This window comes from Danio rerio, chromosome 24, assembly GCF_049306965.1.
Source record: "Danio rerio strain Tuebingen ecotype United States chromosome 24, GRCz12tu, whole genome shotgun sequence".
Classification (NCBI taxonomy): Eukaryota; Metazoa; Chordata; class Actinopteri; order Cypriniformes; family Danionidae; genus Danio; species Danio rerio.
Genome location: NC_133199.1, coordinates 31569277 through 31593981, shown reverse-complemented (window position 1 = coordinate 31593981; position 24705 = coordinate 31569277). Strand labels below are relative to the sequence as shown.

The 24705-nt window shown below is 36.1% G+C and overlaps 1 protein-coding gene and 2 long non-coding RNA genes across 4 annotated transcripts; all 3 read left to right on the top strand.

The window, feature by feature from the left end:
- Window positions 1–7396: 7396 nt before the first annotated feature.
- ccl34b.8 (chemokine (C-C motif) ligand 34b, duplicate 8) lies at window positions 7397–11103 on the top strand. 2 transcript variants are annotated; one of them, NM_001386569.1, is given in 5 exon segments: window positions 7397–7519; window positions 7675–7714; window positions 8156–8275; window positions 8376–8457; window positions 9751–10029. In NM_001386569.1, coding segments are annotated over 5 exon segments (357 nt in total). In that variant the 5' UTR covers window positions 7397–7440; the 3' UTR covers window positions 9787–10029.
- Window positions 11104–12993: 1890 nt separating this feature from the next.
- LOC141380699 (uncharacterized) lies at window positions 12994–13392 on the top strand. The gene is made up of 2 exons (XR_012399375.1): window positions 12994–13110; window positions 13318–13392. It is a non-coding gene; the product is annotated as an uncharacterized lncRNA (long non-coding RNA).
- A 6948-nt stretch (window positions 13393–20340) lies between these two features.
- LOC108182577 (uncharacterized) lies at window positions 20341–20710 on the top strand. Its single transcript, XR_001797855.4, has 2 exons — window positions 20341–20428; window positions 20636–20710. It is a non-coding gene; the product is annotated as an uncharacterized lncRNA (long non-coding RNA).
- Window positions 20711–24705: the final 3995 nt, after the last annotated feature.

Here is a 24705-nt window from a genome sequence, read left to right as displayed (position 1 = left end):
CCACACGGTCAACACAGTCTTCCAAACAAGGAAGAGGGTGACAGTCAGGTTTTGTGACATTGTTATCCCTTCCAAAGTCTGTGCAGAAACGTTCAAATCCATCAGACTTCATAGCCAAAAGACAGGGCGAGCTCCATGAGCTAATACTAGGTTCTGCAATACCATGCGCCAACATATAATTGACTTGATTTTGTAGTCGCTGACGTTTCACAGGGTTGACGCGGTATGGATGTTGTTTAATCGCAGCATTAGCACCAACATCGATGTCATGCTGCAGCACATGAGTCTGAGATAGAACATCTGAAAACAGGGAAACATGACACTTAATTAATTTAATTATGTCTGTTCTCTGTAAATCAGAAAGATGCAAAAAACAAGAGTCAAGATTAGCAAGCCTCTCAGAATTTTTTAAACATCCTTGAACTGTAGCCACAGATGGACTCTCAATGACAACCCGGAAAATGATTGTACCTGCAACACACTTGAGACAGTTGAACACTAAGTGTTAGGCATAGATGGAGCTGTTTTTATTTTTTTAGAGCTGTGAGGAATCATTTGCCCACGATCATAATAAGGTTTGATCATGGCAGAGTCTGCTACGACGAACACGGTCGGGGGTAGCAACCACATAATCCCTATCACTTACCCTTTTTTCAATGACATAAGGTCCACTATACCTCGCTTAAAGGCTACAGCCAGGAATCGGTAAAAATACCAAAACTTTGTCCCCCGGCTTAAACTGTCTGTCCACACTGTTCTTATCAAACCAGTTTTTCATCCTGGATTGAGCAACTGCTAAATTCTGTTTAGCCAGATCACATGCACGATGTAGCTTGTGCCGAAAAGAGCTAACATGATCCAGTATATTTTTTTGTTCCGATTCATTCAACCAATTGTCTCGCAGCAATTTCAAAGGGCCACAGATATTATGTGCAAACACCAAGTCTGCTGGGCTGAAGCCAGTAGATTCCTGCACCACTTCTCGAGCTGCAAACAAAAGCAAGTGCACACCCTCATCCCAATCTTTTTCAAACTCCAGGCAATATGCACGAAGCATTGATTTAAGGGTCTGATGAAATCTCTCCAATGTGCCCTGGCTTTCAAGATGGTAAGCACTTGAAAAGTTATGGGATATTTTCAGCTGATTGGTGACCTGTTTAAAAACACGAGACATAAAATTTGTCCCCTGGTCTGTTTGAATTACCTTGGGAAGCCCAAACAGTGAGAAGAACTTGGTCAGTGCTTTTACTACTGACGCGGCCGTAATTTTGCGCATGGGTATGGCCTCAGGAAAATGTGTTGAAGCGCACATAATGGTCAACAAAAATTTACTGCCAGATTTGGTACGAGGCAATGGGCCTACACAGTCCACCACGACATGGTCAAACGGCGAGTCTACAGCTGGAATAGGATATAAAGGGTAAGGTGGAATCAGTGGATTTGACTTTCCAGCTATTTGACAAGTATGACATGTTCTACAATGCCACTTCACATTCTGTTATAGACCTGGCCAAAAAAAATTATGCAAAATACGATCATAGGTTTTGGTGACACCCAAATGTCTAGCTAAGGGGTTGTCATGAGCTAAACTGAGTATTTCACCTCGAGCTTTTTTGGAACAACAATTTGTGTTACAGTGCTCCAATCATCATGCAAAGAAACAGAAGATGGCGTCCACTTGCGCATTAAAATGTTATTTTTGACAAAATAACCAGACACATTGTCGATAAGCTTCTCTTCAGGGACAGCCAATTCATACAGAGAAACGAGCGAATCATCACTCCTTTGTTCAGAAATTAGATGTTCTTTTGACATACGAACCCCACTAAAGCTCTCAGACAGCTCGGAACGTTCTAGCACATTGTCAGCTGATGAGTTTTCACATTTTTCATCCAACTCTGTAAAATCAGAGACTGAAGATGGAGAACTCAGAACAGGGCCACTATCAGAGTCTACTTTAGGTTCTCTGTCAAGATCTATCATAAAACTATCCTCCAAGCCATCAGAGTCTATCAAGTTAGCTTTAGCCATTGACCGAGTGACAGCACATACAGGAAACACTGTTGGATACTTCACCTGCAGTTCATCTGGGCCTTCAGACAAAAAGGGCACAGCAGTTACTTCAGGATTCACTAAGATTTTGCCCCCAGCAAGATCATTCCCCAAGAGAAAATCCACTCCTTTTATTGGAAAAGCTGTGCATGCTGCTACTGCTACTGGACCAGACACCAGATCAGACTCAAGCTGGACAGAATGCATTGGCAGGTAACAAGTTTCATTCCAAATCCCTGAACAATCTCATTGCAGTTTAACGAAGTTTTATCTGAAAGAGGCAACACACTTTGTAGAATGATAGATCGAGAAGCAGCAGTATCACGCAAGATGGTTACAGGAACTTTTACATCACTGTCTGACACAGAAACAACTCCCTTCATTATAAATGGTGAGTAAATCTCCAAATCAACACACCCAGACTGAAAAAGGTTTGATGTTGAGACTTTTTCTACCAGTGTCACAGTTTTAGGCTTCTTTTTATTCAACAAAAAACAGCTGTTGATTAAATGACCACGTTTTTTGCAATAAGCACCTACTGGCCTTGGCCTAGCCGCATATTTAGCACTGTGCTCAGTGTGAAAGTGCGTGACAGGACTACGCTGCAACGGAGAGAAAGATGGCTTTTCAAAGCTCTCTCTGTGAGTCAGAACATATTCATCGGCTAATACCGCAGCATCTAGTACATTAGTGACTTTCTGTTCATTCAAGTACGTTGCAATTTTGTCTGGTAGACAATTTTTGAATTCCTCCATTAGAATTAGATCAAGAAGCTGTTCTAAATTTTTCACTTCTTGTGCAGAACACCAACGTTCAAAAAGTACAGTTTTTTCACGACCAAATTCGACGTAAGTTTGGCTTTCAGCTTTTTTATAACGCCTAAACTTTTGCCAATAGGCCTCGGGTACTAATTCATAAGACCTTAAAACAGCAGATTTCACCTGATCATATTTTAAACTTAATTCAGGTGAAAGAGAAGCAAATGCCTCCTGGGCATTTCCTGTGAATACACATTGCAAAATAATAGTCCATATTTCTTTAGGCCATTTCAATGTCGTAGCCACTCGTTCAAAAAGTACAAAATATTTGTCCACATATCTCTGTGAAAAAGGAGGAATTAAACAAATGCATTTATTAATGTCAAAGTCTGTTTCCGGATCAAAATCCCTTGACTGCCTAGACAAACGAGCAGATTCTCGTCTTCCAATTTCCTGTATCTCAAATTTACGCAGCTCAAATTCATGCTTTAGCTCTTTTTCCTTGAGCTCCAATCGCCGTATTTCTACTTGCAACTCAAGTCTACGCAATTCAGAGTCAGGCTGCACATCAGCACGTGAAGTGACAGCACTAACAGGAGGAAGGATACTCATTTCACATAAGGCTGTATGCAATTCATTTTTAATTTTCTGTTTTTTCTCTTGTTTAAAGAGTGGTACATCAAAGTGAGCAGCAATAGAGAACAGATTACTTTTAGTACACTGTTCAAGTTTCTCTATGCTCGGATGAGCAACAAATTCATCTAAACTAAACTCCATAATAAGATTGAAAAATACGCAGTCAAAGTATTAATAACAAATAAGCAAAAAAATCAAATCTGCGTCAAATCTTAATCATCCAACAGCAAAATACAAACTTCCGCAAATTAACTATATAACAAAATAGAAAGATAATGCAAAGGAAAGTGAAGTGACAACAAACGTTACAAAGTATACTAAATGCGAGCAAATACACCCCTCTATCTGCGCCTGCCTAACGGAACTTCACCTGTCTAACTCACCTAGTCTTCACGCAGTTCAGCGGCGGGTTATTATGCACTAAAAACCAGCAGGATTGTGAGACAATCTATAATAGACGACCCCACAAAACCCTACGGACGTGCTCCCGAGATATCTGCGTTAACAGATAACACTAATCGCCTCTTTGCGACACTACAAAAACAAAAAAACAGACGAAGTCCAAAGGACAACGCCTCTTCAACCTAACGGGAGTAGGCCGCTATGCAGTTAACAGTATACAAAAACACTTCACTTACCTGCATTTCCAGCAAGCTTTGCCATGCAACCGCGTTGATAAAGCAAAACAAACACGATGTTCACACACACATGCACACGCTCCGGTGTGACACGCTACGCGGGATTCCCTATGACGTGAAATTACGTTATGAGGAATTCCCCATGAGAACCAAACATAATAGTCTAACGATCTATCGTTCAGTATACTCAAACAAGTTTGGTATCAAAAAGAGAACAAAGTGAAACAACTTAAAAAGAAGCGGACGAGCCCCCAATTATGTTACAGTCCCTAACTTAAATAAGACTCGTGACCAAAAGACAATGTAACATAATAAACAACGGCCAAAGTGCTCCAGCTAAATTATTTATTAACATAACAAAACCAACAAAACAATCCAAATTGACAAGAGATGGGGAGCCCAACAACATAATAAAGAACAACCAAACAAACCTAAAGCAGGTTGGAGCTCCCCACTCCAAACAAATATCAAAAGGAAAGCATAAAGAAGACACAACAATAAAGCCGTCAAAGACTGTGGTGACGTGGAGGAATGAGGGGCCGTAGAAGTCCGCTTCCGTTCGTTTTAAAGGCCTGACGCCACCCGATTAACCAATAGAAAACTGAAAAGGGAAAAAGACAAACAAGATCAATTGAAAGTAATTATTAAGGGCAGGAGTGAACCCCACCCGCAACAGTGGTAATAAAATAGTCACACTTGTGGACTTCGCCAGTCAAAAATGACTGTTATAGGAAATGAATGGGAAATAAGCTAAAATATAAACATTCAGAAAATATTTTGTTTGCAAAATACAAATCCACCATGATGTTGAAAATGTGCTCAGCAGTGAAGGGCTGACACTCAAAGTGTAAAATAGAAACACACACTCATATAATGTCACCATATACTGTAATGTCATGCTTTTCTTTTTTGTTACAACCATTCATTCATTCATTTTTTTTTCAGCTTAGTCTCTTTATTAATCTGGGGTCGCCACAGCAGAATGAACCACCAACTTATCCAGCATATGTTTTACACAGCGGATGCCCTTCCAGCCGCAACCCGTAAACGCTTGCATTCACACTCATACATTACGGCAAATTTAGCTTATTCAATTCACCTGTATCACGTGTCTTTGGACTGTGGGGGAAACCAAAACACCCAGAGGAAACCCAACACGTGGAGAACATGCAAACTCCACACAAAAATGGCAATTGACCCAGCCAGGACTTCAACCAGCGAATGTTTTGATGTGAGGCAACAGTGCTAACCACTGAGCCACTGTCACTGTCAAAATATGGATATTTAGAGAATATTTTGTTTTCACAATCAACACATCTACCATAAAGCTGAAAGAAAGTGCACAGAAATAAAGAGGTGACACTTTAAGTGTGAAATACACACACCATCATACAAAATGGCAAGGCTTTTCTGTAGTCTCTTTATAGCAATATGTACAGTTTTACTGTAATCATAATATAAACAGTAACACTTCAAATGACATTTTCAAACAAAAACTTGTCAAAAAATTGTCTAAAGCAGAGGTGCCCAAATTAGGGCCTGCAGGCCAAGTTGGCCCATGGTAACCAATTATTTGGCCTGCCATCTGAGAAGAGAGGGAGAATGATTGGGATGGTTTCGAGATTGTCATTTAAAATGTAATGTAACCCTTTATTTGTTTATTTTATTGTTCAACTCCAAAATAACAACTAACTAAAATTAAATGTAAATGCAGATTCTGCTTGACTAGTGTATTCAGCGCTGAACTCCACTGTGTTAGAAATGTAATGTATTGCAATAAGTTTTAATCAAAACTAAAATTTATTCTGCATTAGTTAATATTTCAAAGTGAAGTTTTCTATTTATTTTTAATTATTTTGAAATATTACACAAGGCAATTTTTTTTGTAAAATAGTTTGGCATATTTATCTTCGGCACACAGCTCTCAATTATGTTTGGTTTTTGGCCCTTCATACGAAAAAGTTTGGGCACTCCTGGTCTAAAAGTATATTCCAAATCCACAGTTGCTTAGTAATGTCTAAATAACTAAGGAATTCACAAGCAGCTTTGTACAGATAGTAATAGGCATGGGCCGGTGTAAGATTCTAACGATATGACAACCTTGCATAAAAATATCACGGTTTCATGGTATTGTGATTACTGCTCTAAAATATATACTTTTAAATGTCTGAGTAAAAAAACAAGAACTTTTTCTGCTTTGAACACAATGGCCCACATTACACACTTCCATACTATGTAGTTGGAAGTAGTTTATGTAGTTTATGTAGCTAAAAACAGTATGCGAGTCGAGTAGTATGTCCGAGTTCCTAGAATTCAAAAAACAGTATGCGAGAAGTACTCGGATGACCTGCTTTGGGCGAGATTCTGAAGTGTGTATCCGATGGACGCAACAGTATGCTCTCCCATAATGCACCACAATAGAATTTATTAATGGGAGTGAAGAGGATATGTCACATGCTGATGACAAAATGACATCCGTAGTACGTCTGAGCTCATATACTACTTACATTCATACTGTATAGAACGTACTTTTCTAACGGTCGAGTAGTAAATCAAATTTGAAAGCTGTACCGACTGAGTAGTAGGTGAATTCGGACGCAGTCAACATATTTGATTTTGCTGTCTTTATTAGTTTCATAAACACAAATTTCTTTACAATTTAAAACAACATCTTTGGATAACTTTTCTGCTGGAGATACTGTTGCCCTAAGAATGTAAAAAAAAAATAAAAAAAATAAAAAATCTCAGAAATATAGTGGGAATGGAATGACAGAACATTTTAGGGGTTTTAAAACACTGACTTGTCCAAACCATGGTATATCTTGAAAACAGTTATCGTCCCATGCCTAGATAGTAATACTAGAACCTAGTGGTTACACCATATTGTTATAACTAGATGATGCTAATCTGCCTTTTGATTTTGAATGGCACAGTCTCTATTTTAACAGGGAATACTGCAAAATTAATAAAAATAATAGACAATAAAAATGACAAAATGGGAGAAAGTGAATGTTAATTACTGCATAAACAATAATTATTACCACAAACCCTCTCCAAATTCTAAATAATACAGGAAAAATGTATGAAACAAAAACTTGACTGATTTTACTAAAACAAAACAGAGGGTACTTTACAGGCATTCGTCTATTTTTAAGACCACAAGTGTGATTCTCAATAAGGAACGCCAGTGGGTTTCGAAGCAAAGATTATGAAACTTCCCGGAATGATTATCCATATTTTTGCTTTCACTTAATTCTTGTGAAGTATGAAGAAAGACAATACTTCCTTCTTCTGAGCAAATAAATAGCAAGAGTGGATCAGAAGCAGGAGATCATCTGTGAAATCATTCAGCAATCATGCGTCTGTCCTCAGCTTTTCATCAAATGATCATTTTGTCCGCTTTGCTTTTTCTCCTGTGTGCTTTTACATCAGGAGGTGAGTATACTTTACTGCATGCAAAAACAAATGTTTATTTTTTATCCTTTTAAAAAAAAAATCTATGTTTTATTGACCTAATGATTTAATGTCATTTTAATATTTAAGCAAATTGATCTCACTTTTAGGTTTTTCACATTTTATTATTTTTATAGATCATCTTTTGCAGGTTGCGTACCCTGTTCCCACCAGGGATTGTAAGTATAATATATGAATATATTGATGTTTAAATCAGTAAATTACATATTGTTCTGTTTATTAATTACTTGTGATGCAGTTTTTTTTATCCCTTTAAAACTTTAAACTATCAATGTTTTTGTTATTCATTAGAATGTAACTGTTCTGACAGGCATTCAATTGCTATACAATAGTCAACATTTGAAGTGGATCAAAAAACCTTTCATAAAAGTTTTCCTAAAACATATTTGAATCTTTAAATGTAGACTACTGTAGTTTCTCTGTGCTGCTATTGTAAGAGTTTTGATGTGAGCTCATTATTTAAAATATTTTTTTAACTGTATCTTCATCCTGATCTGCCTTGATGTGAATGGGCCTTTAGTGTTTATACAGCAGAAGTCCTGAAATCATGGCAAAGTCTTTTATTTCTGGAGGTTTCTTTTCTGTCTGATTTGCAGCTTCTCGTTTCGACCGCAAAGATACAGTTTGCTGCAAGACATCTACGACAAATGAACCACAGATCAAAATAAATAGCTGTTACTTCCTTCAAGAAATAAGCAAGTGTCTTAAGTCTGTGCTGTAAGTCAGTCTAAATACTTTAAAAAGTCACTTGCTTAATAACTCCTGGTCAAAGAGTTGTTGATGTATTTGTAAATGTATTTTTATTTCATCTTTACAGGTTCATTGATGTAAAGAACAAGATGCACTGCATAGATCCGACAGCTCCATGGCTTGAGGCAAGAATAAAGCGTCTAGAAGAGGTGAGAATAAACAGATTACAATTTTTTTAAACTGTGGATAAAATAAGTGATATGGAACCATTATAATTTGATAGAATAGAAAAATGTATTTATGGTTTATGCAAGCATAAATGAGTACACCCCAATTTGAAAATTAATATTTTTATCTATTTCTCGATAAATACAGGTAACATATTATGGTGCTTTTGAACAAAATAGGTTATATACAGTTGAAGTCAGAATTATTAGCCTGCCTTTGAATTTGTTTTAATTTTTTTAATATTTCCCAAATTATGTTTAACAGAGCAAGGAAATTTTCACAGTATCTCTGATCATTTTTCTCTGGAGAAAGTCTTATTTGTTTTATTTTGGCTAGAATAAAAGCAGTTATTAATTTTTTAAACACCATTTTAAGGACAAGTTATTTGCCCCTTTAGGCTAATTATTTTTCAGATGGTCTACAGAACAAACCATTGTTATACAATAATTTGCCTAATTACCCTAACCTGCATAGTTAACCTAATTAACCTAGTTAAGCCTTTAAATGTTGCTTTAAGCAGTCTCGAAAAATATCTAGTCAGATATTATTTACTGTCAATATGGCAAAGATAAAATAAGTTATTAGAAATGAGCTATTAAAACTATTTTGTTCAGAAATGTGTTGAAAAAAATCTTCTCTTCATTAAACAGAAATTGGGGAATAAATAAACTCTAATAATTCAGGGGGGCTAATAATTCTGACTTCAACTGTATATATATATATATATATATATATATATATATATATATATATATATATATATATATATATTTATATATATATATATATTTATATATATATATATATATATATATATATATATATATATATATATATATATATATATATATAATTTATTATTATTTATTTATTTTTTTATTTTTTATTTTTTTCACCAAACATCTGTAAGAATAGAAAGATAATACATTTAAATAAATAAAAAATACAGACTACAACATTTTAATTTCATAAATTGTTTGTTTTTTTCTCGATTTTTGCTGTTTTTATTTGATCTAATAATTTTCCAAAACATATAAATGTGGGTGTACTAGTTTTGGACAGTTATTGTAAGTTATTTTGTTGGACTAGCTCCAGATTTGGCTTCAGTACTGACCAAACTCTTGTATATGCACAAATATATATTGTAAAGCGTCAAGTTAAAAAATATTCATTTAAAAGATAGATTTGTGTGGGGTGTACTCATATATGCTAAGCACTGTATATTGGCATATCAAGCGCAAAGCCACAGTTTGTCTTCTGTTTTCATTCAACAGAATGGGGTAAAGTGTATAAAAACAAAAGCACATTAGGACTGGACATCGGAGAACTTCACTCAGACCTTGATCTTCACTATGCTGGAACTACACCAGAAAGAGATTTTCATCCAGTAGTGTTACTTTACAACATATTCCTGCCTTAAACTGTAAACACACAATTCTGTGCTGGGATATAATAGATTTGAGAAAAGCTTTTTGGTTTACTTTTTACTAAACTGTACTGTAAAAGTTGTCCTTTGACTTGACATAGCGAAAATAAAGAAAAACAACTTATAATAATACACAAATAGCATGAGAGTGATTTATCTTCATTGTTGGAAACTTAACTTCATATGTTGTTAGCAGGTGTTTCTAAATCTCAAGTCTCTTCCCAAACTGACTACTCCATTATGATAGATGAGCTATAGTTCATCCCTCTTCTATTTTACATATAGTTTTGTTGAACTACTGTATAATCTACATTTTAAATCCCAAATCAATCAAATCAAAATCCAATCATGTTTTTTTACCTTTGTAATATTGTAATATTAACTGTTAATTTGGTTGCAAACGAAAAAAGTATTTATTTAAACCTCAGATACATAAGACAAGAAGTCAAACTCGACAATATTGGCAGGTCACAACCTTTTTTATATTTCAAAGGTACTGTAAACATTTAGCTGCTCATGAACTTACATTAACTAAACAGCGAATATTACTCCATCTTTGCAGCAATTTTACAAGCAAAAATCTTGATTTACAGTAACTCCCCATTACTGTATTCAGTTTAAGAGTTTAATTTTTATACCCATGATAGTTTAGCACATTTCTTCCTATCAAGCTCTGAGAATTTGCTTTCAGTAACCAAATTCTGGCTAACTGGTGTGGGTGGTAGGGCTTTCTGTGCCTTTGCTGCCACATTTCGGAATGAACTACAAAGTCTCTGGATTATTTCCACACTTCAGACCTTTAAAATTCCTCTCAAATCTGACTTATTTATAACATGTTTCTTATCAGATTTATTGCCTTAATCTTGTATTAAGTCATTGAAATAGTGCCTATTATTGTATCTCTGTCCACTGATGGGTTGCTTATGTGCTTCTTTTATCTCCATTCATTCTAGTCTATAGATGAAAGCCTTTTTTTAAATTAATAAATGTCAACTTTATGCTGTGCACATGTATTTTTTAGGTTTCTTGTTAATGGAAAACTGTTTGTTTTTTATACATCTGACTAAATGCAAATACATTTAGAAAAAAATGTATTTAAATTTCCTCAAAACAATCCTAATATCACATGCATTTTTGATTCTCGTTTAACTTTGTTCTTCTTTAGATGTTATCACATAAAACACACATTTTGCCATCAACCAAAAAAAAAACCTTCGTATGGGATAACCTAAAACACAGTTAACACAACCACAACATTTGTGTTGAGCTTAGCAAACACAAATGTCACCCTATTTATTGTATTGCTGATGTCTTTAAGCTTATGTAATTTAATCATTTGGTAGAAGTCATGTGGACACCGTCAGTTATGCTCCCGCAGCCCACACATATTCACCAATCAAATATTGCTGTCAATGCAGGCCCCTAGTTCAGTCCCATTATTTTACATTCCTTTCCACATTCCAGTTTGAGGCTTGTCCGAAGACACATTTCAGAATCCCTACACATGATTATGATTGCAAATTCTAGATTTGTCACATCACAAAAATGTACATTTGGCTATTTCACTATGGAGTAAGGACTACCCGGAATGATCATCCATGTTTTTCCATTCACATGTTTCTTGTGAATTACGAAAAAAGACAACCCTTCCTCCTTCTGGTCAAATAAATAGCAAGAGTGGATCAGAAGCAGAAGATCATTCGTGAAATCATTCAGCAATCATGCGTCTGTTCTCAGCTTCTTATCAAATGATGATTTCGTCCGCTTTGCTTTTGCTCCTGTGTGCTTTTACATCAGGAGGTGAGTATACTTTACTGCATGCAAATATATATATATATATATATATATATATATATATATATATATATATATATATATATATATATATATATATATATATATATATATTGTATTTGTTATCATTTTAGAAAAAAAGGTTTATGTTCTACTCCATAAATTAATTTGCCAGTGGGTTAAGAAACATTGACCTAATGATTGAATGTCACTTTAATATTCAAGCAAATTGATCTCACTTTAAGTATTTTCACATTTTATTATTTTTTTATAGATCATCTTTTGCAGGTTGCGCACCCTGTTCTCACCCAGGATGGTAAGTATAATAATATATGACTATATTAATTCTGAAATCAGTGAATTACATATTGTTCTGTTTATTATAAACTTATGCTGCAGTTTTTTTAGCCTTCTAAAACCTTAAACTTGCAATGTTTATTATTCATCAGTAAACACTGTAAACATTTTCCTATAGAATCTAGCATACTGGCAGCAGTTTGCTAGTAATTTACTGTAAATCAATTACAGTAAATATACTGCATTTACATTTACAGCACCATTTATCTGACTGTATATGTATTATAGTATTGTATATCTTTACTGTGAAATATCCTGTCGTTTTTACAATGCAATTTAAAACACAATAAAATACTTCATAACTGTCCTGCAGTAAAATACAGTTCATATTACAGTTCAATTCTGTGATATTGACTACAATTGTTAACAATGTAGAATTAAAGTGTTCTCACAGTGATTTAATTGCAATATAGTAGTCAACATTTGGAAGTGGACAACACATATTTGTGTCTTAAGACAATGTGGATCCACATTTTGATTTACTTACAATGTAGATACTGTAGCTTCTTTTGCTGCTATTATTAGAGTTTTGATGTGAGCTCATCATTTAAATGATTTTTCGGACTGTATCTTTATCCTGATCTGCCTTGATGTGAATGGGCCTTTAGTGCTTATACAGCTGAAGTCCTCAAATCAAGCTAAAATTAGTAAGTATTTTATTTCTGGAGGTATCTTTTTTTGTCTGATTTGCAGCCACTGATTCGGACCCTAAAGAACCAGTTTGCTGCAAGACACTTACAACAAATGAACCACAGATCAAAATAAATAGTTGTTACTTCCTTCAAGAAACAAGTGACTGTCTTAAGTGTGTGCTGTAAGTCAGTCCAAAAGCTTTCAAAAATGTAATCTGCTTGTAAGTGACCACTAAATCATTATATGCCTTTAAATAATTTTAGAGCATCAGAGCATGTCACGTGTTTCGGTAGCCTAGGTGACTAATAGGTTAATCAGGCTAGCAGGAGCGAAGAGAAGACACGTTGCTGTGCGATTTATGGAAAAAAGGAGGCTTAATCCTGCACAATTTATTTAATAGAACCCTTTGGGAAAGCGGAGCGAGGTATGTGAAGTTAATATTTAAGTCACATGAGTTCATTTGTATGTATATGTTAATCGTGAGCTCTGCCTTCTTATTAGTTGTTTCAAACTGTCGTTATATACTTCATTGTTTCACTTTCATATGTCGCTCTGTACATTATATCTTTATTTGTCGTATTATTCTGTATACAAGTTGTTTTTATTGATTTTTTGTTGTTTCTTTGTGTAGTTTCACGGTGCTACGCAACGAAAGTTTAATGGCTCTCGTCTTGAGCATAATAAAGAATCAAGCACCCGTCAGAAACTCTCTGTCTCGTTCATGGAAACCAAAGGGCATCTACAGTGAAACTCGGCGCTTAAAGGAACCACGCATCTGTTTCATCGAGACGCAGGCTGGCAGCTGGCAGGGTCGTGACGTCATCGCACAGGCTGATCGGAGGCTGCAGTTACCCATACTAGTCGGAGGTGGCGCGCGTGCTGTCATTCACTGTTGCAGATACAGTGGGAGACTTTGAGTGGCAAGAGAGTTTAAGAACAACATATTCTTACGTAAGCAGCATCAAGTCATCTTGAACTTAGTAATTTTAATGCTTTAAAGGAAAAGCAAATAATTTATGGACATTTGAGTTAAAAGGGTTACATTTAAAAAGGACTTTAAATAAAAGGAAATAAATAATGTTATAAAGAACATTTACTTCATAGTTTAAGATTTGAATTACATTATTTGAGTAGAATTTAAGAGAAGGAAAAAAAAGAACTTAATTTATTTTATTTAGCATTAGAAAAATTACAATCAGTGTTAATGTTAGCTGTACTTATTTGAAAACTGACATTTCCTTGTTATTCCTGTTACAAGCTAATATTTTGGATGTCATATACTGCTGTTTGCATTTATATTGATCTTGTTTGCTAATTTATTTGGGTGCTTACGTGCTAGAGGTCTGGTGAGAGTGTTATTATTCACTGCTTAAGTTCCTCTTTAATTATGGAAGCTGTACACGCTGAAGAGGCTATGGAAGATACACATAGTACACATGAAGAAGCGCATGCAGTCAAACAAGCAGATGAAATGTCACTCCCAACAGTAGAAATAAGCAACCCAGTTGTGCAGCAGGTCAGATCAAGCACACGTGAAAGAAGCTTCACAGAAAGGGGTCTGGAAATGCGTGAACAGGAAGCCAAGCGACAAGAGAAAGCTTTCCATAAAGCTTATAACAGTTGGAAAGAGACTGCAAAAGATTGCAGATCAACACTAAAAATGTTCTGTTCACGTGAGAATCTAGAACAAATTCAGCAAGACATTCAAAATCAATGTAATCTAGTCCATCAGCATTATGAGCCAATATTGCGTAACCATGCTACATCTCCAGACATTGTCAATCGTATGGATGCTTGTGCTGCACTGACTGCTGAAATTATTGATCTTGTGAGTAAGCGGCTGGAGACAATAGGTGAAGATTACAATGAAGAGCTTGTGAAGGAAAGAGTGAGACAAGTCTTAAATAAAGATGAATATGGATCAATCTTTGGATGCACAAAAACAAACACAGTTATGTCAGAGTCATCGCTAGGATCAGGTAATCAGTCAAAGACCTCTTCCAAGATATCAAGTAAGCGAGCTGAAGCAGAAGCTGAACTTGCAGCAAAACAAGAGCAAGCTAAAGCTATGCAGGAAATCCATGATCAACAAGCAAAACTTAATAAAATGGAGAGTGAATGGAAGCTTTCTGAAGCTAAAATGCTAGCAGAAATAAAGCAAAGGGAGGTAGAAATGCAGCTTAAGCTTGAAGAAGAAAGAAAACGGCTGCATCAGTTGCAAGTAGACAAGGAAGTAAAAGTAGCAGCAGCTCGTGTGAAAGTGTACAATGATCTTGAAGGGATCAGTCAATTTAATGATAAAGAAATAGATTCTAGCATTCACAGATTTCAGTTAAACCCAGAAGCTGAATTGTTCTTGCCTCAGCAAACATTCAAGGCAGAGCATGAAGCCCAGCCATCTCAGAATAATGTTTCTTTAGCTCAAGCAATAGCAGACTCACTAAGCACACATCGACTGCCTGTGCCTGAACCCATGATCTTCGCTGGTGATCCATTGAAATTCATAGATTGGAAGATGTCCTTCATAGCTCTTATAGAAAGAAAGCCCCTCCCACCTGGTGAGAAGATGTTCTATCTTAAAAAGTACCTTGTTGGAGAAGCTCGTAAGGCTGTGGAGGGATATTTCTATAGAAATTCAGAGGATGCATACCATGGAGCATGGAAGGTCCTGCAAGATAGATATGGGAATTCATTCATACTACAAAAAGCCTTTAGAGACAAGCTGATGAGGTGGCCCAAAATTGGGATAAATGACCCACTTGCACTGCGAGACTTCACAGATTTCCTGCAAGGATGTGCTGAGGCAATGCCACACATTAAGGGATTATCTATTCTAAATGACTGTGAAGAAAACTACAAGCTACTAAAGAAACTTCCTGAATGGGTTGTACACAAATGGAATCGAATTGTGACGGAAGAATTAGATGCATCAGGGGACTATCCAAGTTTCAAGTGTTTTACAGAGTTCTTGCAAAAGGAAACTAGAATAGCTTGTAACCCCATTACTTCCCCATTCATGAATATGAAAAATTCAGATGAAAAGTTCCCCAAGCGAGCTAAGGCGCTCAGTACAAAGACTGACGTGAAAGAGTTCAGTTCTAAAGGGCTTAATACATCTAGCGTAAAGTCAAAAGTATCATGCATTGTCTGTAAAGATGAAAACCACAGCATTGTCCAATGTTCTGCATTTGGAGAAAAAACCATTGAAGACAAGAAGAACTTCATTCAAGAAAATCAGCTCTGTTATGGGTGTCTCAGGAAAGGGCACATTGTAAAAAAATGCAGAAGACGACATAAGTGTGGAACATGTGGCCGCAATCACCCCACATGCTTACATGAAGAAAGACATATGGTGTCTCCAAAACCATTAAATAAAACTTCAACAGAAGTACAAGCAAGTCAGGAAGTTCAGAAAGTTATGGCCCATGCACTCACACAAAGCTCTTCTGCTACTTCCAGTATTGTGCCAGTCCTTATTTCAACAGTGGAAGAGCCTCAAAGGGAAGTACTCACTTATGCGCTACTGGACACGCAGAGTGACTCAACATTCATTTTGGAAGATCTTCTTGATGATCTAAATGCAGTCAAGCAACAAGTTCAACTTAGATTAAGCACTATGACAGCTGTGGATACTATAACGGCAAGTAACAGGGTTTGCGGTCTGCAAGTTAGAGGACTCCAAGCAGCAAACTCCATTCAGTTACGGCAAGCATATACAAGAGACTTCATTCCTGTTGATAAGTCCTATATCCCAACGAAGAGCACAGCATTGGAGTGGCCTCACCTAAAACATCTGGCCAATCAATTGCCACCACTGCAGAACTGCGAAGTCGGATTATTAATCGGATATGACTGCCCTTCAGCTCTAGCTCCCCTTGAAGTCATAATTGGTCATGAAAATGAACCATTCGCACAAAGAACTGAACTTGGTTGGAGCATTATAGGTCTCTCTAATCCACACCTAGACAGGCAGGGAAATCAGAGCTTTGTCCACAGAGTTGCAGTCAAGGAGATATTTGTTCCATCACCCAATGATGTCTTGAAAATTCTTGAGTCAGATTTTAATGAGAAAGGTTATGAGGATAAAAGTGTGTCTCAAGAGGATGTTCGTTTCATTCAACATCTCAGTACCAACATCAAACAGAAGGATAATGGACATTATGAACTTCCCCTCCCTTTCAAGAGTATCAGCCAACCATCACTGCCAAATAATAGAAGGCTGGCAGTTGCCCGGCTGCAGCAATTGAAGAAAAAGCTCAAATCTAACAAGCAATATTCGGATGACTACAAAGTCTTCATGAAGGAAGTCGTTGACAAAGGTGATGCTGAACTAGCCCCTGAGATATCAGAAGGAGAGACTGTATGGTATATTCCACACCACGGAGTATACCACCCTCAGAAACCAGGTAAGCTGAGGGTTGTGTTCGACTGTTCAGCTAAGTTTAGTGGTATATCTCTAAACGACACTCTGTTGACTGGGCCTGATCTAATAAATTCATTAGTTGGAGTACTCTGCCGCTTCAGAAAGGAGCTAGTCGCAGTCACCTGTGATATAGAAAAGATGTTTCACCAGTTCCTTGTTCCTCCAGACGAACGTAATTATCTGAGGTTCTTATGGTGGGAGGATGGAGACTGGGAGAAAGAGCCTCAAGACTATCGCATGACAGTCCATCTCTTTGGCGCTACATCGTCTCCTGGGTGTGCCAATTTCGGTTTGAAGTACCTGGCACAGCAGTACGAAGTTAAACACCCAACAGCTTCAGAGTTTGTTAAAAGAAACTTCTATGTAGACGATGGGCTAGCCAGTGTTCGTTCAATTGATGAAGCCAAGGAACTAATTACTGATGCTCAAGCACTCTGTAAACAAGGAGGTTTACGGCTTCATAAATTCAACTCCAATAAGGAAGATGTTCTCTGCTGCATAGACCCATCTGAAAGGGATATTGTCTCTAAACCTCTCAATTTAAACCCTGAAGCAACACCAACAGGACGTGTACTTGGTGTTCAGTGGTCAACAAGGGATGACAATTTTCAATTCAACATCAACTATAAAGATCAGCCATCGACCCGCCGTGGAATCTTGTCTGTCATTAGTTCCCTGTTCGACCCAATTGGGTTTGTGGCACCATTTATTCTTCAGGGAAAGTGCATTCTGCAGGAACTATGTCGGAAAAACATTGGATGGGATGATCAGCTACCAGAAGACATGTATTCACGGTGGGAGGATTGGAAAGGTGGACTTCAAAGGCTTAAAGAAGTTGTCATACCAAGATGTTATCACCCTGACACCTTCAATGAGATCATTGAAACGGAGCTGCACCACTTCTCCGATGCGAGCAACATTGGATATGGAGCTTGCTCTTATCTTCGTTTCAAAAATGACAAAGGTAAAGTGCACTGCAGTTTGGTAATGGCAAAGGCTAGAGTCGCACCTACAAAAGTCACAAGTATACCAAGACTGGAACTTGCGGCGGCTGTTCTATCTGCAAAGATAAGTGTCATGCTAAAGACAGAGCTTGAAATGAAGATTGACAGAGAATTCTTTTGGACAGATTCACAGGTTGTTTTGGCTTATATTAATAACGAAGCAAGACGGTTTCATGTATTCGTTGCTAACCGTGTCCAACTCATAAGGGACATTACAGATCCAAGCCTGTGGTACTATATTAATACCTTAGAGAACCCGGCTGATCATGCTTCTCGAGGGTTTCATGCCTCTGACAGTGCTACTTCAACCTGGTTAAGGGGTCCCAAATTTCTGTGGGAACAAGAAGTGAATCCAACACCACATACCTCTGCCAATTTGCTTGTTGGTGACCCCGAAGTTAAACCAGTCCAAACATTTGTGACCACAGTTAGTGACAGTTCCGACATTTTAAGTCGTTTCAGACGATTTTCTTGCTGGTCAATGCTTCTGAAGGTTGTGGCAAGGATAAAAAGACTTGGATTGAAACAGAAATGCTCCACTGACCATATAACTGTTGAGGAGCGTCAGAGAGCTGCTGAAGTGGTGATCAAGCTCATGCAGCAGGAAGCATTTTCCAAAGAAATGAGAATGATTGAAAATGGGATTGCTCTTCCAAATTCTAGTGCGTTGTATCAACTGGATCCTGTTTTGGACAAAGGTCTTCTTCGGGTAGGGGGAAGATTGAAGAAGTCATCACTCAGTCAAGACCTCAAACATCCTGTGATTCTACCAAGGGATAGTTACATCACCAAGCTAATTCTGTCACATTATCATGCCAAAATTTGCCATCAGGGTCGAACTCAAACTCAAATGCAGCTTAGAATGAATGGATTCTGGGTCATTGGAGGTAGCAAATCAGTTGCTAAGCTGATACACAAGTGTGTGCAGTGTCGAAGACTTAGACGACCGACAGAAGAACAACGAATGGCCGAACTTCCCAAGGAGCGTGTCGAAGTATCTGCTCCCTTTACATTTTGTGGCATGGACTGTTTTGGGCCATTTGTCGTGAAGAGAGCTCGCAAAGAATACAAGCGATACGGTCTAATTTTCACTTGTCTGTCATCTCGCGCAGTTCATATTGAAATGATTGAAGATTTGTCCACAGATGCCTTCATCAATGCATTGAGATGCTTTATAAGCCTCAGAGGAGCAGTTTGCAAACTTTATTGTGATCAAGGTACAAACTTTGTCGGGGCCAGGAACGAATTCAAAGATTGCCTGAAACAAGTCGACATCAAAACTCTGGAAGTCTTTCTCGCAGAGAAACAATGTGAGTTTGCCTTTAATGCTCCTTCTGCAAGTCACACTGGAGGTGTCTGGGAACGACAAATACGAACTGTGCGCAGTGTACTTAATGCCACAATTGCACTGTGTCCTGGTAGACTTGACGATGCTTCACTTAGAACATTGTTCTATGAGGCAATGGCCATAGTTAACAGTCGCCCGCTTACAGTAGATGGCATTAATGATCCAAATTCACTAGAGCCTCTAACTCCAAACCACCTAATACTTATGAAGTCTGATGTTGCACTTCCACCTCCAGGAAAATTTGTTAAAGAAGACATGTACGCTACAAAAAGATGGCGAAGAGTCCAATACTTGGTTGAGCAATTTTGGAGTCGCTGGAAGAAGGAATACTTGCTTAACATTTCAACACGCCAAAAGTGGCACACTCCTCGCAGAAACCTCAGAGTAAATGATGTTGTAATAATCAAAGAGGATATGCTCCCAAGAAGTCAATGGCAGTTGGGCAGAGTGGTTGAAACTGTCAAAGAGAGTGATGGATTTGTGAGACGAGTAAAGGTACGAGTAGCAGAACGAAAGCTCACTAACAAACGTAATCAGACCCCCAAGCTCTCAATCATTGAAAGACCGATTCAGAAATTAGTTGTACTTCTTGAAGAAGACTGACTGTTAGTAACTGGGATGATACACTCTCATCAGACCAAATAATTATTTCTGAAATACTTGATAGTCATGAAAAGTAAAGTGGTCATGTTATAGTTCAAAATCATGTTCTGATTAATTTCAGTTTGTTCTTTCAATTCATCATAAAATGATTGGTGGGAGTGTAAGTGACCACTAAATCATTATATGCCTTTAAATAATTTTAGAGCATCAGAGCATGTCACGTGTTTCGGTAGCCTAGGTGACTAATAGGTTAATCAGGCTAGCAGGAGCGAAGAGAAGACACGTTGCTGTGCGATTTATGGAAAAAAGGAGGCTTAATCCTGCACAATTTATTTAATAGAACCCTTTGGGAAAGCGGAGCGAGGTATGTGAAGTTAATATTTAAGTCACATGAGTTCATTTGTATGTATATGTTAATCGTGAGCTCTGCCTTCTTATTAGTTGTTTCAAACTGTCGTTATATACTTCATTGTTTCACTTTCATATGTCGCTCTGTACATTATATCTTTATTTGTCGTATTATTCTGTATACAAGTTGTTTTTATTGATTTTTTGTTGTTTCTTTGTGTAGTTTCACGGTGCTACGCAACGAAAGTTTAATGGCTCTCGTCTTGAGCATAATAAAGAATCAAGCACCCGTCAGAAACTCTCTGTCTCGTTCATGGAAACCAAAGGGCATCTACACTGCTTAATAACTCCTGGTCAAAGAGCAGTAGACGTATTTGTAAATGTATTTTTATTTAATCTTTACAGTTTCGTTGATGACATGAACAGGATGTACTGCATAGATCTGACAGCTCCGTGGCTCAGTGAAAGAATAAAACGTCTAGAAGAGGTGAGAACTTACAGATACTGTAATATGGAACCGTTGTAATTTAATAAAATACAAAAACCTCTTATAGGTTTATCCAAACAATCGTACAGAGCTCAGCATAAATGAGTAAACCCACTTCTGAAAATGAATGTTCTTATACATTTTTTTAGTCAATATAGGTAATAAATTCTGGTGCATTTGACCAAAATAGATTTTATAAAAATAAAAAACAATTATAAAATAATATTTTTGTCACTAAACATCTTTAGAATTAGAAAGATAACAAATAAAAATAAAAATTACAAACTACAAAATTTCAACTAAATTTGATATATTGTGGTTTCTTAGACTGAATTTAATATTTTTCTCAAACAGATAAATATGGGTGTACGAGTTTATGGAGTGTTATAGTACGTTACTTTGTTAGACTAGATTTGGCTTCAGTACTGACCAAACTGATATATATTGTAAAGCATCCTATTAAAAATATTAATTTAAAAGATAGATTTGCGTGGGGTGTAATAGTATATGCTAAGCACTGTATATTGGCATATCAAGTGCAAACACACAGATTTTCTTCTGTTTTTATTTAACAGGATGGAGTACAGTGTATAAATAAACCTAATAATGCACACACTGGGACTGGACATCTGTGAACATCAACCAGAACGTGATCTTCACTATGCAGGAACTACAGAAGAAAGAGATTTTCATACAGTCATGTTATACTGTACTGCAAAATTCTACTTTAAACTGTAAATGCATGATTCTATGCAGGAAAAAAATATGTTGAATCTATTGCACAAAGAAAATAATTTGCCATTTTCTTTTCTTTTTTCTTTGCTCTCTGCCATGTAGTCTAACTGTGGTTATCACTTTGTCTTGTCTTGTATTTTTTCTTTTTCTTATATTATTTTAATGCATTACCCAGTTTCAATAAAACTGTTTTTGCTTAATATATTTGGTTTTGTTTAGTTAATAATATTTTAATTTTCTCAATTATGACATCAGTTCAATTTCTAAACATAAAGTGCTTAAGTTTTTGGCATTTGGGGGGTAAAATAGATATATTTATGTAGTTTTAAGTTTGATGTTGGAGAAAATATAATTTTTTGTTTACTTTTTACTGAACTGTACTGTAAAATGTATCATATGGTATGACATACAGTAGTAAAAATAAAGAAAAGCGACTCTCAATAATATACAAATAGCCTGAGAGGGATTTATCTTATTATTTGTACACTTATCTGTCATTCATTCATTCATTTTCTTGTCGGCTTAGTCCTTTTATTAATCCGGGGTTTGCCACAGCGGAATAAACCGCCAACTTATCCAGCAAGTTTTTATGCAGCGAATGCCCTTCCAGCTGCAACCCATCTCTGGGAAAACACTTATCTTTATAGAGTGCTATTTAGTTTAGATGAAATTATGACCAATCTTTTACCAATGACTTGTCAGACTTGTTGGACACTTTCATTAAACTGGATTGTCAAAACTTAATAACATCATAGTGTTTCAATAAAAATATGTGAAATATGTACCATTCTGAGATCTAATAGGGGCACATCATGGGTTTCACAGGGGGCTTCAGTCACATGATCTCGAATGAGTCCTTCAACTAATAAAATTATTATAACAAGAGGTTAATAGAAGAAGAAATGTTAACCATTTACTGCATATTAATTAAAGACAATACAAATTATATTCATTTTTGCCATGTGTGACAGTGAAAAAGAAGTCATGTCAACAACTCAAATACAGTCAAGTGTGTGTGCAGATAAAGAGAAACTTTAAATAAATTCTTACTTAAAGTTGGCCTTTTTTACAGAAAAAAAATCTGTAACACTACATATTGAGGGTGCATTAGTTAACGTTAATCAATGCATTAGTTAACATGAACTACCAATGAATAACGCATCCATTAAGCATTACATAACCTTTGTTAATGCTAACTAAACATTCATTTATGTGTTAGCTAAAGCATCAAACATGATCAAACAGTAAACAAGGACTTTGTTCAGCATTTCTTAGGCCCCTTGGCCCTTCTCCTTACCCCTGCCCCTCGATTTTCGCGTTCCCGTGAAGGGGTAGGGGTGTCCCAATTCTCTTTAGCTTGAAGGCGTGTCCAGAGGATCTAGCGAGACTTGGTGGTGTTTCAGTAGTGAACAGCTGTTCACTGTTACTAGAAATGTACAGCTACAAACCAAACCACCTTCAGATTGATGTGTTTCAACAGATATAGACAGTTTCTACTGTATTTTAAGTTTACATTTAGGGTTGGTTGTTTATTTTAATGGATATAGATCAATAGATGAATAGAAGTCTGATTCAAAGCTGCAGCAGTGTTTTTGCCATCTCCTGTAGTCCTGTCAGGTTCCTTTACTGATAAAAAGTCTCAAGTACTCAAGTACTAGAGTATTGAGTGAGCAATTATATATATATATATATATATATATATATATATATATATATATATATATATATATATATATATAAGGGAATAACAAAAGGCAAAATAAATGTTTTGCCAATAAATAAAGCTTTAAAATATTCTTTTTCTCTAGACAATTGGTTAAATCCTTTAAAAAGTTTTCAGAGGAAAAGGTGGGCCTCGAAGTGAAAAAGGTTGAGAAACCCCTGCACTTAACAACGTACTTGTTAATAGATGATTAGATAACTTAACCTATTAATGAACAACACATTTATAAAGCAATACCATATCCTTGTTCATAAGAACTTACAATGTTAGTTGTGTTAGTTAACATAAACAAAAAAAAATCAGGTTCAAATACAAAAACTTTGCTCATTTTAACTACTCTACCAATTGGTAGAGCTTATGATAAGTGTATAGTTCCTGATCAGCGTCAGAGACAAAGGGGGGCTCTGTTGAAGTGCTTTACATTGAAACCTCAGCTTCATCTGTTATTCATGTTTGTTAACTATTTACTAAAACGATTTATCATTAATAAAGCATTTGTTAATAGAATTGAGAACCTTATTGTTAAGTGTACACCGTTAATGTATTAAGTAAACATTAACTAATTAATCTGTTCATGTAAAAAAGATCCATTAAGTGTAAATTAACATAAACAAGATTAAGTAATGCTGAACAAAGGCGTTGTTTACTGTTAGATCATGTTTACTAATGCTTTAGCTAACACATAAATGTTTAGTTAGCATTAACAAAGGGTAAGTAAGGCTTAATAGATGCGTTATTCATTGTTAGTTTATGTTAACTAATGCATTAACTAACGTTTACTAATGTACTCTTATTGTAAAGTGTTGCCAAAAAAGGTAACACTTTACAATAAGGTTCATTAGTTAATGCATTTACTAACATGAACTAACCATGAACAACACATGTACAACATTTATTAATCATAATTGAACATTAACTAATGCATTATTAACATCCAAGTCCATGCTTGTTAACATTAGTTAATGCACCGTGAGTTAACATGAACTAACAATGAACTACTGTATTTTCGTTAACGTTAACTAACATGAACAAAAACAGTAGTAGATGTATTGTTCATGGTTTGTTCATGTTAGTAAAAGCATTTATTAACATTAACTAATGAACCTTATTGTAAAGTGTGACCGTGATTTGTAAATACTGCAATACTTAATTTAGTTATGAAAAATTAATCAGTAACAAAGTATGAAAGTGAAGTTATTAAAAACATTATAAATGGACTTTTAAGTCAATAACACATCATTTGTATGTAGTTATAAACTGCTTACTAATGTCTTATAATGTAGAGCTAATGCTTAACAGATGATGACTAAACTATTTGCTAATGCTTAACAAATGATTCACAGTGTGT